Raw genomic sequence first — 15385 nt, forward strand, 5'->3', positions numbered from 1 at the left:
TACAAAAGGATATGATCAAGTTGTGTTCTAGAAAAGGCAAGATTCAGTGCTACTGGAGCTTGACCCATACTAAAGGCTACAAGTCAGGTTATCTAGGCCTCTATTGCAAAAGGTTTTGTGACAACACCGGGCAGCCATTGTTGGTGGTTTGACCACTTGACCCTTCTGTGTGCCAAAGTGTTTCTGGGCAAGACACTGAACCCCAGTCAAACACCCTGCACGGCAGCTCCATGAATGGTGGCTTTGTAGAACCTAGCTAAGGTTCTAGGTTCTATATCAGTGGAGACCATTTATCATTTAACTTTATATAATAACATGCAATACTTTTATTTTAGTAATACACACTTTCTAAGTAGGTTCTCTAAAAGCTGAGTTTTCCCCATCTAGACTGAAATATCAGCATTTTCAAATGTATCCACTCAGGAGCTCCATTTGGACCATCTCTGTTGAGGCCAGTTTGAATACAGACAGAGACCTTGTATATCCTCATCTCTTTGCCTTCACATGTCTTGTGTGTTTCTCAAAGGGAAGAATTCCCTTCAAATAATCTTCTAATTACTATATTGTTCAACTGTATTATTATATTTTAGTGGGAAATTTATGTGCATATCGTATCACCAAAAATCTGCGCACAAGTTTTGTCAACTGCATTTACACTGCTTCATTGCATGTTAGGAATCCTATAATGTTTGTAACAAAGCAGCAGCGCTGTGAATGACTGAGCAAGACCAGTCAGATTATGTGTTAGAATTCTCCAAGTGCCTGAAATCTCAATCTACTGTTCACAAGGGAATAGACTACTGAATGTGTCGTGAATCAGCCACCCGCAGTCAGTTCTGTTCTGGTCAAGGTTACCAGTGATTTATTGCCTGCAGTCAACAAAGGTCTGCACTGCATTTTTATTCTCCTTGACCTCATCTCAATCTTGAAAGCTGTAGACCACAACGTCTTTGCTGGCATCATGAGGATTGGATCATCTCATATCTGTCTAACCGTTCTTCCTCTGTCAGGATTTGAGATTCTTCCTTTTCTCCTTTCTTCTGAGGGATCCCCCAGGGGTCTATCCTGGGTCTTCTTCTGTTCATCATATGCATGGTTCCTCCAAGGCATATCAATTGTAGACATTGATTTCCATTACTATGTAGATGCCACCCATTTGTATGTCTCGATAAAGCCTGGAGCCACTATTATGCCCTGCATTGTTGAAATTAAAAACTGGATGTACATGCATTTCCTGCAGCTACCACCCTAACTCCAGCTCTAGCAGCATGAACAGTTCTATTCTCGTCGGTCTCCCTTATCAAGTAATGCTCGTAAAGAGGCTCTGCGTTATATCCGAGTCTTTTGATGCTTAAGTGATCAAAGTGGTGCCGTCTTGTTTTGCCCGACTCAGACAGCCAACCGGGTTCAGGTCATTCCTCTGCAGACTTAGAAAAGGTCATCATGCTTTCAGACTTGACTTGTACTGCACTTTATTCTGGTAACAGCAAGTGAAACAACCCAAACACTGCAGTTAATTCAAAATGCTGCTGCCAAGCTTTTAACACACACCGAGGGAAGTGACCATATTACCCCAATCCGGGCCTTTGCTGTTAAGTGTTTGTGTTTTAATTTGTTGAGTTTGACACTGCTTGTTGTCGTATAATTAAGTCATTAATTCTAATTTCTCTCCTCTCTTCAGTTCCTGAGATCAGTTTGAGGCCGACATCGGTGGCCGTATCCTTCACCACGGAGGAGCCCCTCCTCCTGTCCACCACCCAGGCCACAGGCCCCGCCCCCTCTGCCTCACCTGCGGCCGAGCCCAGCCCGAGCCCCGAGGACCCCACCGGCACCCCGCTGCCCACCGAGGTAGACGGAGAGAGCGGTGCATTCTGGGACAGAGACAAGGAGCTGGAGAAGGAGAGAGAAAGAGAGATGGAGAAGGAGCAAGAGAGGCAGAGGGAGCTGGAGAGGGAGAGAGAGAAGGAGAGACAGCTGGAGAGGGAGAGAGAACGAGAGAGGGAGAGGGAGCGGGTGAGGGAGATGGAGAGAGAGAGGGAGAGAGAGAGGGAGAGGGAGCGAGAGAGGGAGCGTGAGAGAGAGCGAGAGAAAGAGCGAGAGAGGCAGAGAGAGCGTGAACTGGAAAGAGAGAGAGAGCTGGAGAGGATCCGAGCCGCCGCCGCCCGGACTACCGCCGCCCCCCGGTCACCTGCTGCCGTTCCCGTGGTGACCACCAACCCGGCAACCAGTCCTTCGGAAAGTGCCGCACCCTCCGCCGGTTCAGATGACCTGAGCACCATAGAAGAAGAAGACGACGTCTACCTGTCACCTGAACCCACCTCGTTTTACCCCGGCTTCGACATGGAGATCACCACAGAAGAAGAGACGTCCACCACAGCAGAGACCACCCCTGAGCCCACGACAGCCGCACCCACCACCACCACCACCACTACAGCTGCCACCACTATCAAGACCAGGTTCCCCTTCAGGCCCAGGGTTCCCATGACGACGGCCACTCAGGCGGCGCCAGCAGAGAGGACGACCCGCCCACAGCAGCCAGCAACAACACAGGTAAGATTCACCTCAAGTGACTCATTCATGCTCTTTATACTGTTGACATTTGGTGTCAGAGTTTGTGCACATCACTCACCACGAAAAACCAGGAAGCTCAGCACCGCAAGGGGAAGGAAGCAATGACACAAACAATAACTTCCCCCTGGAATCCTTCTGAAAATGGCTTTATACAGGCTGTTTTCCTCTGCAGGGTCATTTTAAAGTGCACTGAACTGCTTTCAGGGCTGTTTTTCAGGGAGAAAATAGTACCTTCTCCAGCGTAGGTACACCTCAGCAGCAATCAAAACCTCTGTGTGAGTCTCTGCTGATAGCTGAAACTCTGAGAGGACAATAAGCATCATTTCTCTTCTTGATGTTCATCTTAGACATAAAATTCACCATATAGGCTACCATAACAAAGCATTCATTGTTCTATTTCCTAGATGCTCCTTTGAATTTGAGTTAATTCTACTATGGCAGCAAGTATGGAGCTGTTTACACCGTGTCCTGCCTGTCCTGAGTCTTTCAGTCGGAAAGCCACTTTATGTTGCTGTGTGCTGATAAAGACACGTTCTTTAGTCAGCTTTAGAACCAGTAAAGGTTTTTGTGAGCTTTGAAAAGAACCATGCTAAGTGTTTCCTACTGTTTCCAGTGTTTGTGCTAAGCTAGGTTAATCACCTCTGGACTCCAGGTCGGTGAGTTAAAGTACAAACAGAGTGGTATCAATCTGTTCATCTTATTCTCAGAAACAAAGCATGTATCCTTACATATTAGACTTTAGCAAAAGAAGCCAAATTCCTCCTATGTCATTCCTGCATGTTATTATGACCATTGTGTAACAAACTTGATGTTTTCAGCACTAAATAACTTTTACACTTGTCAATTCATTTACAATGCTATCAGTCTTTAAATGCAGACCATAATTTAATATGATTGTTTTGCCTCCCACAAATACATGTATGTGTTTCTATTTAAAATTGAAAGCTCTGTAATTTCCTAAAACAGCTGAGCACAGTAGTTTTCAGCAGACACTGAACAAAGAGTTTCTTGTGGACTAGTTTCACCGGCAGATTTGTACACATTCGGTGCAATAAGAAATACTTGCAGCAGGACAGAGTATGTGGGACTGACTCTAAGCAAACTGCACTGCCCTTGTCATGAATATGTGGCTTATTTATGTGTGTTTTTGAATGGAGCACACAGAAGAATAAGTGATATTAGGCCACTTGGGCAATACTTGTTAAAATGATCAATGTTTTTACAGTTTTACAGTAATAAAAAGAATATCATCAGCCCTGACATTAACTGTTGTCTCAACACAAGCAGACTTAAATTATAACAAGTAAAATGAAAGAAAACATGATGAAGATAACAAGCCAGACCATGGATTCATATATGAACTGTTTTGATGCTCCAAGTTAATGGACTAATTTCTGTCAGTCCCAATAATGCATTGAGGTTGGATACCCAGCCGTTCTTCTGACCGCCTCGTTAACACTGACAGCTTAATTATTTACAGACCAGAGTCATTTCTCCGATTGTGGTGCTTCTGTTTATCTGCAGCCGCACTGCATTAAAGTGTTTAGATTTGCCCGGTTTTCCACATTGTCATTAAGCTGCCAGATTTTATGAAGTGTGTATATGTGTTGGACAATACACAACTTTCCACCAATCAGAAAACACACAGAGGCTCATTGTTGAAAAGGCCAAGTTGTGCCATGGAAAGTTCTCTGTGTTTAAGTTTCAGTGCTCAGTGGAACAAATGTGATTACATCGAATGTAAATTTCCTGTCGTTAGTCTCACTTTTCTTCCGCTGTCTCAGGAGGCCAACAACGAGGTGGGGGCCGCGGGACCAAGCGGAGATTTCGAGATTCGTGACGATCGCCGCAACGGTCTGGGCCGGGGCGTGATGCCAGTGGACCCGGATCTGATGGGAAACACAGTGGACGGAGGGAGCTCTGCCGCCCAGCTGCCACAGAAGAACATCCTGGAGAGGAAAGAGGTCTTGATAGGTACGAATATGTCCGCAAAGGTCACGCTGATGTGCTCTTGTGCTTATGTCACGTCTGGATTCCTGTCCTGGTCGTTCAGCTCTGTGTCTGTCTGTCTAACTGCATGTTTCTCCGTCTCTCTGCTTTAATAACTGTAATCACCTCTTAGATTGATAGACGGAACGCTTCTCCCCGTTGCCTCCTGTGTTCTTTCCCTGCTTCCAGCGAGCTGCTAAGACAAACCTGGCATTACCTCGCATTCACGTAGAGCGGATTCATCACCATAAGTGAATGTGCTACTTAGCCCAGTTTGACCCATTGAGAACAAGCAATCCTCCTCTTGGGTTATCCAGCCCCTCCTCTATCCCCCCTTTTTTTCTCATCGTTTTCCCTCTGGGTAAATCCAATTTCTTTTCAAGTGCCCCCTTCTCCTCTTCCCAAAGAGCTGCTGTAGAAAGCGAGGGAGCAGCCAACTTGCCTGACCTGACTGGCTCTCTGTCTCTCCTTCAGCTGTTCTGATTGGAGGACTGCTGGCGGTGGTTTTCGCTGATTTCCTGGTCACCGGTAAAGAGCAGGAGGCAACAGATTTTAGACTAGACTGTGTGATAGAACCAAATCACAGCCTGTCTGGCTCACACATTCATAGGTAGTGCTGTAAACACGTAGTCACCTTCCTTATTTTCATCTATTAAAGTAATATAAGACAGAACATGCAGGTATTTACCATCTTGACATTTCAAACTGGTTCAGAAGTCTTAAAAAACAATTGAACAATTATTGAAATATAATCAAAATATGACCAAGTGCAGTATTCAATTTTGATTAAGGTAAAATATATCAGAGCATACCTTTATAAATAAAGCATAGCGGTGCTACAGAGATGCCCCTGCCTATCAATCATATTCTCCAGCTGTAAACAAAAAATCTAAAGTCTTGCTATGATTTCATATTTGCTTCGGTGAAAAAGAAAACCAAAAATTACCATTCCTGCTAAAATTCTGACTCATGTTGCAATCATAATCTGTGAAAGTAATCCAGTGTGATTTATTTATTGATATATTTTGCACATCGTTCAGCTCTATTTGCTTGTCATCAGTGCCAAATAGAAATTCTGTATTTTTTCCTTAAGTTTTGTTGCAAGAAACAATTTTTTTAAAAATGCCATCTGTGCCTGTCAATTCCCATCTGGCTTATTTTTCCTCCTCAGCTACATGTTTATATTATGCTTTAGTCACAGTTGCTTTTCATTAAAAAATCAACCTCAAAATCTATATATTGTTTGACAGCGGTGGCTGAACTAATAAGGGTCTGCAGCTATGGTGGGCTCACAGCGCTGCTTTGAGCTTACCTGATGCAACATGTGTGTGTGTGTTTACAGGGACTGTAGGTCTGAATGGGGTTAATCAGCATGCTAAACACGTCACCATTCTCCTAATGACAAATATTTGCATGCTAAAATGTGTTAATCAGAAATAAATTCTGTGGAAAACAGCCGAGACTGATACTAATGCTTCAGAGATTTTTGGTCAGAAACTGATTTCTGAATTGTTGATGATGCTCAAGGAAAAATAATAAGCTCACCAAAGTCGTTAGAATTCGTCCCGAGGGGAACATTAATATCTGAGCCAGATTTCAAGGCAATCCATCGAACAGTTGCCGAGATATTCAAAATCCTTCATGTTAATGAGGATTTGATATTGTGGATTCACGAACGCGTACAGATGGATGACGAATTAAAGGAAAAACCCAAACCATATAATGAAACATTTCTGCTCCGATGGGAATGGCTTCTTCAAGGATGCCTCCATCCGTAGGACATGAGGGGTCACTGAATGGTTTGTTGAGGATGAAAATGATGTGAATTATATGTTAGGGCCTTCAGTCAGATGTTCTCAAACTGTTTGAACCCCTATGGGAGATTTTGGAGCAAAGTGTTAGACAGCTATCTCCACCACCATCATCAAAACGTTACATTGAGGAAAATATTTAGACAGAATGGTGTAGTAGAGTTCCAGACTCTTGGAGAATCAATCTTAAGGTGAATTTATGCTTTTCTGGCAGCATGTGGAGGCCCAACATGTTACTCAGACACTTTATGCTGGTTTTTCCTTTGATTTGTCACCCATCTGTTTCTCATCATGTCTCAGTGATGAGAACTTCAAATGATAGAGATAATTAATTTCTGAAGTCCAGTATCACAGCTGTCTTCCACGGTGAAATCAGAGCAGGTAAATGGAATTATTCACTGCATGATTGGACCACAACATAACGGTGCACCAAGTCAAATAGCTGAATGCGGTGACAGTGTTATTTTAAATCCCCCTGCAGCAGTGGGATAAACACAGCAAACACGCCCCATACAAAGTGTTCTTTAAGCATTTTGGAAAATAACAGTTTGTTTTCTGCTTTGGCATCAATTCCAAGCACTTTAATGAGGGGGTCTTTAACCATTTTGATAGCCTCACACAGCAAGAGCTCATTAGTGATGTGGGCAGAGGAAGGCGGAAAAATGCAGCTGCTGCCGATTGGTTACACCAGCGCCATCGGGTTAAACTAGTCTGAAGCACTGCAGGGCTGCAATTTAGCTGTTGGCAGCACAGAATGTGTGTTGGCACATTCAGGCTCATCAGTCCTCACTTAGCAGCAAGGTGATAGTGATGCTGTGATAGATTTGCTCTGCTTCCAGTACTAGAAGTGTCTTTAAAAGCAGTGCACGTGTGTCGTGTTGTTAGTCTGCCGCAGGACGCAACAGTGGCTCTAATGGCGTTTTAGTGTTTGTTTATGTGTGTGTGTGTTAGTGAGTGTTTCATAGCAGCTGATTCAAAGCAGATTCTGGACTCACTGATGTTCTGTTTGTGTCTCGCTCCAGCGGTGATAGTGGGAGGCGTGGTGGGCGCCCTGTTCGCCGCCTTCCTGGTGATGCTGCTGGTGTACAGGATGAAGAAGAAGGACGAGGGCAGCTACACGCTGGAGGAACCCAAACAGGCCACCGTCACCTACCAGAAACCAGACAAGCAGGAGGAGTTTTACGCATAACACTAGTACGCCAGAGAGACACACCGCACACCGAGGGAGAGAGAAAGAGCGAGAGAGAAAAGAGAGAAAGATACTCTAAAGCCCTCCCCTCCTCTTCCTCCTCCTCTTCTTCCTCCTCCTCTTCTTCGTCGCTTCCCTCCTCGTCTGCTCGCCTCTCCTCATCCCTCTCTCCTCTCGTCCTCCAAAACACTTGAGAGCGCCTTTCTCTCTGCGGACTTTGGGACTTTCTTTTCAATGAAAATGAGAAAAAAGAGGAGGAAAAAAAGGAAAAAAAAAATCCAAATATATTCAGAAAAAAATAACACATACACACGAGATGTTTTTAAAGTAAATGTTGTTATTAATATTCTACAGATGCTCCTGTTCTGTATGTAATGATATGATTATTTTGTAAAAAAAAAAGGAAAAAAAAGCAAACGAACAAAACAAACTCATAATTTGTGTTTTCCGGCACACACACACAAAAAAGTTCCTCTTCTGTTTTTAAATGAAAAAGCTTACAAGAGAGAGGAGAGGAGAGGGGTGGAGCCGGCTGAGGGGGAATAAAAGAGCGATGGGCTCGACTCTGCCTCCTCAACCCCCTGAACAAAAACCGTCTGGCTGGCCGCACAGAGCCGAAGGGGTCAAGGGTGAGAGGAAAGGTCTCTTTTGTGCCTTCCGTCCCTCTGGTGCTCAAAGCAAACACGCAAACACGCAGCCACAGGATCACACACATGCAAACCGCACACATGCACACACACTGCTCGAAGGTGGCTCTGACCTCGCTCTCTGTGCTCGGCCAACCAGAAGACGGTGCTCGACCCTCGGCGTGTTTCTCAATGTCAAGGAGCCACTGTGGAAACACCGGCTGGTCGCGGCCCCCCCTCTGCTCCTCGAAAGCTGTACAAAGACTAGTTATGGATAGTAATAATAATCAATAATATATCAATGTTTCTGGGCTGGATGGTGAAGAAGAATAATAATAATACCATAATAATAATAATAATAATAATAATACTTAAACAGGAGGATGTGTATTTAGCAGTTTAAAAAAAAAGTTTATATGTAAATATCAGCGTATCCTTTCTGGCGTCACTAACCATCTGCATGATCATAAAGAGTTTTTATTCATCGCATCACTTTTAGATGAGCTGTGCTCCCGTCACACGCACCGACAAACACACACACACACAGCTGCAGACGTGAAAACTTTTGCTGTGCATTTGAACACACCACACAGACTCTAAATATACTGTAAATCATATCATTCAGACACATATCAGTCCCATCGTCATCGTTGTCATCGTCATCATTGTGGTAGTCATCACTTGTGATTGGAGCGCGATCAGGTGGTTTTAGGTATGTTATTGATTAGTTGTGGAATCGGTCGCCGGGTTGGTTTAGAGTTTGGTCTGTTTGTGTAAAAGCACAACTACATGTCCAGTCATTTATGTCCCTCCCAACACACCCCCACCCACACACACACGCCCCCCTTTTTTTGCATGCCTCACTTTCTTTTCCTTCCACCATTGGCTCTCTGTTCGGGGGTGGGCGGGGCCTCTGGGAAGCGTGAGGGGCTTTAATAAAAAAAATGTCCACGCAGGAAGTCGCTCCTCGGGGCACCAATTCGGTCGGAAAATCACATGAGAGGAATTGGCGCTCAAGAGGTCGACTCCAACCTGCCGTCGGACCGTTTTCTGGGGATGGGGAGGGGAACGTGAGGAGACAGGAGGACTGTGCTTCTATCTAAGAGATTGTAACAATAACCACGCCAGTGCGACTGGGCTAGTAGCTTCTATTATACTCAGTACTGTAGAACAAAAATGCATGGGAGTCAAAACTATACTCGTCTGGGTGTGCGCGTGGATGCGTTTTTTTTTTTCCCGTCCGTGAGTTTGAACGCAAAGACGGGGCGAGTTAAAAGTCGGAATGTACTGTGGTCGAGTGTGTGTTTACCTACTCCAGCAGTTCTCACGCTCTTCCACAGACAGGTAACACGCACCTCTTCCACTGCTGTGTGTTTTAGTCACCTGCTCGCCCTCACCGGTGTGAGAAGAGTGTGTGTGTTTGTGTGTGTGAGTCTACACCTCCATCCGAACCTGCCACCTGTGTATGTGTGTGTATGCATGAGTGCTTCACCTTGGTATTTCACAGCAGACTCTTGTGTACACTGACTAGCCTGTCGACGTGTGTGTATGTGTGTCTAAGTGTGTGTCTGAGTGTGTTTAGTCCGTTCACTGCTGAATGTGGGCGGCTTCGTCCCTCAGTGGCTGTCACACACACTTGACTGTGTCTTCTCACCGTCTGTCTGTCTGTCTGTCTGTCTGACTTGTCTACCTGTCTGTCTCCGGACAGACGGACAGACAACACGCCGCTCTCTCACAGGCAGGAATGATCTTAACACGTACTGTCTTTTCTAAAGTGACCGTCAAAAGTGTAAACATGTGCGTTTGTACTCATCTAAGCCTGCGTAGCCAAATAAGACGTGTGTGTGTCTCTGTGTGTGTGTGTGTGTGTGTGTGTGTGTGTGTGAGCGAGAACGAGGGTATATTTGTATGTGTGTGTGCGTGAATCTGAGTATGCATGTGTGTGTGAAGCCCACTGGAGGCTACACTACTCTATGTTTGCTGTTCCCATTCCTGTTTTTATACATTTGCATTTTTTTAAGGCTGAGTTTCTGTCATTGGCTGAGTGAGCGAGAGGAGGCGGATCCTCCACGCCACCGCCCTGTCACTAATCTGCCACTCTGTTCCAAATAAAAAACCTGATTGGGTAAATCTGTCGTCTCTTGTCTTTTTTTTTTGTTTGTTTTTAGAATAAAACAAGTCAATTAAGTCACCTTTAATTATCCATTCTGCACTTTGTCTGATGAAACAAAAGAAAAATTGTGTTTTTTTTTTTAACTCTTCTTTGGACAGTCTCTATATCTGCACTCATTGTCCTCATCAAATCAACCTGTTAAAGACCCCCCTCTGACCACCTTCTGTGCAATGAGCATGTAACCCTACCACCTTCTTGTTCCCATTTAATTTGGTATTTTTGGAAATATTGGCCTTCTTGCCCTAAATAAGATGAGCATGATGCCACTCTCATGTCGGTACAGTGAACATAAAGCCACAGGCAGCCGTTTAGCGCATGACTGGAAATGGGAAAGAAAGTGGCTTTCATTTATTCAAAGTGGAGATGCATGATGATGTCCTTGGTATGATTGGTATTGGCCAATTTAAAGGGAATTTTTTACCCAAACTGAGCATACATAGGGAGATAACTCCTGTGAGGCTTTCCATTATTTCATAATAAATTACCATGTAAGCTGAAGTACTTATTTTGCCCAGTAACTGAGTATATTAAAGCATTCTGTTTTATGTCTGCACCGTCCAGTTGACCTTTACAATAAGAGTAGTCATAGTTATGTTAATTCTGCTATAGAGGAGACTTGTTTTCTGCAATTACATAGAGGAAATATGTGCATATCGGCATATCGCAAATCTGCAAAAGTAATTTGATCTCAAATCCTCAAACAATTTCTGCTCAGCCATCTCTGATTTGCTAGAAAGTGCATAAAGTATTTATATTTTAAAACACATTTGTGAAATCTTCACCTGATGTACCAAATACTTTCTGAGATAGATCTTTTTTTTTTAAATTGTCTTTTGAAGTGCTTTTTATCACATTTTGCACACATTGAAATTTTAAGGCTACGTTTTAACAACAATATCTCAGGAACTATTAATGATAAAAGGCTGAAATTTTCATTCTTATTTCTCATGGTGCCATTGATTCGGAATTTGCAATATTGGGTAAGTTATTTAAATAATCTCTGCTTATGGCTGAGTTGAAATATGAAAAGAAATTTAAGTCAACATGGAAATTCCACCAAAAAAAAAAAAAAATCTATAATGCATTGTGTTCAAGCAAATCAGAAATGGTTAAGTAGAATGCCCCTGATGATTTGAGATGGAATAACCCGATCTGAAGTTCACAGATTACAGTTAAATGTCTTGTTCGTTCAAGACAAACCAAAATGTAGTGGGAAAAATGACAAATTGTGTTTTTACAGGCGATTATGTGCTGAACTATTTTCTTGACCAGGTGGGTCAGCGAGCTTTAGAGCTACAGGTACGTGGATTTTGTTAGCTTTAAATTGAACCAGTTGACCTGTTTCCAGTCTTTATGCAAAGCTAATTGGCTGCTGGCTGTAGCTGCCCTCTTCTAATGTCACTTTCAGCAAGAAATCCGGTTATGTTGAACTCCTTTATTAAACAGTTCACACACCAAACTACACTGCACCGCTTCATTATTTTCCCAGAAAGTCGGGAAACCGACCACTGCTCCTGTCATGCAAGATGATAACATATCCTCGGATATTCTTTTCATACAGGGTTGCCCTGCCAAACGAGGCTAAAACATGAGGCACCAGAGCCACTGCAGCTAATATTGCACTTCAGCTGTGCTAATTCCCTGACAAACGCACCATTAATCAAATCACCAAAACTAATTAACATGCAATGAACCTGGGGTTTTTGGAGCCTCTGGGCATTAAGGTAATCCAGCTTGTTAATGTAATAATGCATCTTTTTCCATATACACACAGCCTTTGTGTACACACCGCAATCAGCAATTCTTTCACTTAATGAAGTATTGTAATTAATGGCTTTCAAATGCGTCTCACTGCAGAAAAGGTCTGGGAGCTGAATCGACTGAGTGGTCGGGGCCATTTCAGTTTGTATGTTCTCCCAGTGACTGTGTGCCTTTCCTCCATGTGTTTGGTTTCCTCTCACAGGCATTTACTTTAGATTACCTTTAGTTGTGTACCACAGTCTTCCTAGCTGTCCAGTGTTTACATCACCTCTAGCTCAGTGTCATCAGGGACAGACTGCCTTCCCTGTGACCCTGCTAGAGGATGAAAGGATGCAGATAGTGGATGAATTCATTTTTATAATGGCAGAAATTACATAATAAATGATTCAACTGTATAAATATTCCATTTTAGAAAGCTTAAAATAAAAATTGGGGAAATCAGGGCAGCATGAGAGAACTGGAAAGGAGGAGCGTGTGTTGATCAAAATATCACCAAATGTACCTGCTGCTTGGAAAAGCCTCCAGAAGATGCACTAATATATATAGAGTTATGGTTTGTAACACAGCTAATCCTGATTCTACAGGGATAATGTTAAACTGTTTTGACTTATTAATAGTGCTCTCTCAACCCCCTAATCGAAGCTGCAGTTTATAATATTTCTACAAGGTTGAATGTGGCCAAAACATACATTCTGACTCCACTCTAGTAGCAGGTAGCCATGTATTTATTATATTTGCAGGTTGAGAGATTTCCATCTCAATCTGAGGTGCCAACAGCGGTTATAAAATACATTTAAAAATACCTCTTTCAAGATATAGTGTCCCGGTTACTCCTCTAATCCAGAGATGAAGCCATCAACATAACTACTACTCTTAGCAGAGAGTCCTCTGGTTCCAGGGAGAACTGCACTCATTGTGGTCTGAGGATTATCCACCAGCACATTGTTGCTGCGAAGACATGCTGCTGTTGAATTATTTAAATGTCTTCTTTTTCAATGCTGTGTGCATTACAAATGAAATTCCATTTGTATCCATTTCACTGCGGTAGAAAATTTCGAAGATGGATATCTGAAAACCTGGAAGCAGAAAGCTAAAACTGTCAGCGTGGCTCGATGAGGTCAGAGAGAAAATATGTTTGTTTTGTAATGTGGGTAAGCTGCTCCTGTATATTCTTGGCCTTCACTGTGGCTCAACTCTGGGTTGCTCAAACTTGAGCTCGTGCTCATGGCTCCACTCAGCAGTGGATTGCCTGAAACAGCAGATAAATATATTTTAGCAACATGCATTCGATAGAACTTGCGTGCAGACTCCAAGTCTCTCTCTGTGTTATCACACACAAGCAGTAGCTTGGCCTACATACCATGTGTGACCCACTGACATTACACGCAGCAGCTCTGGTCTCCTCGCTGCTGCATCTGACAGAGATATTGTATATGTATATGTACGATCACAGCCTCTTAACACTCTATTTACACTTGCTTAACTCCGCAGACCCTCAGGGGAGAAACAGATGTTATAAAAATATACTTCTGCTGTGAAATAATTAGGTAAACTGTCCGCGGGGATTTGTGGAAAAGAATGGATTCTTCTGTTTGTATCCTGAGCACTACACCAGATGAGACCAAGGTCACCTGAAGTGGAGGAGTAGCTGGCTGTCCCTGAATCCGGTCAAGCCAACAAGCTGTCCTGGCCTCGGTAAGTGGGCTGCTGATGTGGAAATGTGCTTCCACACAGAGGCTGAGGGGGGGTTTGTATATGAGCCTCCTCTGGTAGGGAGGGGAACAACCGGAGAGCAAACAGAGAGCTGGGATGGACCGAAGCAGGTTGATGAGCCTGGGGTCCAACCAGCACCCCATCTGGTGGGTGAGAGAGGAACAACTGCAGCAAGACAGACTGACTTTAGAGCCTCATTTTAACCTGCGTTTTCAGTTTTAGCTCCTCAGCCCTGCTTATTCTCACCTCACAGCTCTGTCCCCTCTCAGTCTGGTTGTCTGGATTATCACAATCACAGGATTATTAACTGAAATGAAACAGATAAAATGTGTTTCAGATGCAACATGAAAACTAGTGACGACTGGTTGAAAGTAGGTGTTTACTATATTAAGGGGTCACAACACAAACAATCTCCATACACTTCTGTCACAAAGCCCCTGCCTCAGCCTTCCGTTTCTTTAAAAGGACAGTTTAATGTGTTTGAAGAAACCTCCAATGAGAGAAGAAAGTAAGTACATTTACTAAGTACAATTGTGAGGTATTTCCAATTTAATATATTTTGCATCACTACATTTCAGAGGGAAATACAGCTCCTAACTATTTTGGCAACCTTTGAAGTCGAGCTCACATTTCAGATGTTTCTAATCTATTATAATCTCCCCAAACAATTATTTTTCTCTCAAAACATCTCACATGGTTTCATTTCAATAAATATTCAAATGATCCATTATCTAATCAAAAATCAAAGATTAGAGGAAAGTCCAAAAACTCAAAACACATTTGTGTAACAAAACTTTTTTTCTTCTTTCTCTGCCATTAATCATCTGACGAGCCCTCGGGTTTATCTGATGTCTCCTGTATATAAAACTGTATATAAAGTAGTTCAGAGTAGCTTCACCTACAGTCGCTACATCAATATACTGATATGCTGATAAACTGATGCTTCATTTTTAATAATCCAATAATGGAAAATATAGCACCATATCAATCAGGGGAACCAAACCAGGACTTTTACTTTACTACATTTTGCTACAGATACTTTGCATACTGTACTATACTAAAGCATGATGTTTTTTAATGCAGTGCTTTTACTTGTAATTGACTATTTTAACATCTCTGTATTGGTCATCTCAATAACGATCTTCTTAACGTCTAACTTCACAGCTTCTTCCAACGATGCGAGTCTCCCCCAAAACTGCAATCTCTCTATATGTAGACTAAAATACTTTCATAATAACCCAGCCTTGATACCCTACAACAAATTTGATAGTGGTATGGTTCACAGAAGTGTGCTCATTTATACGATACACTGATTTGTTATTTTAGTCCTCTCTTACACCAGCAACCAAAATGTAATAATCCGGCAGTCAGTTTTATGAAAATGCTACATGCACTAGTTCCAACATCATGAGTGCATATTGTGGAGAAAACAGCTCACATGTTGTTATGACTTTATATTGGAACCAGTAGGTTTTAGGGTTATTTTGCTTGTTCATAAAGCCATGGATGAGCTGGCACCAGTTTACATCCAGAACATCTTGTCCTCTACTCC

The 15385-nt window shown here is 42.9% G+C and overlaps 1 protein-coding gene across 1 annotated transcript in view; it reads left to right on the forward strand.

Annotated features, from left to right (window-relative positions):
* Positions 1–10316, forward strand: part of sdc3 (syndecan 3) — a 48241-nt gene extending 37925 nt beyond the window's left edge. Inside the window, exons 3-5 of the mRNA XM_055017842.1 lie at positions 1682–2550; positions 4356–4545; positions 7394–10316. Coding sequence (XP_054873817.1) covers positions 1682–2550; positions 4356–4545; positions 7394–7560 — 1226 coding nt within the window. The 3' untranslated portion in view covers positions 7561–10316. The remainder of the gene's footprint in view (positions 1–1681; positions 2551–4355; positions 4546–7393) is intronic.
* The last annotated feature ends 5069 nt before the right edge of the window (positions 10317–15385 follow it).

The sequence above is a fragment of the Amphiprion ocellaris genome, chromosome 15 (assembly GCF_022539595.1).
Source record: "Amphiprion ocellaris isolate individual 3 ecotype Okinawa chromosome 15, ASM2253959v1, whole genome shotgun sequence".
In the NCBI taxonomy this organism is placed as follows: domain Eukaryota; kingdom Metazoa; phylum Chordata; class Actinopteri; family Pomacentridae; genus Amphiprion; species Amphiprion ocellaris.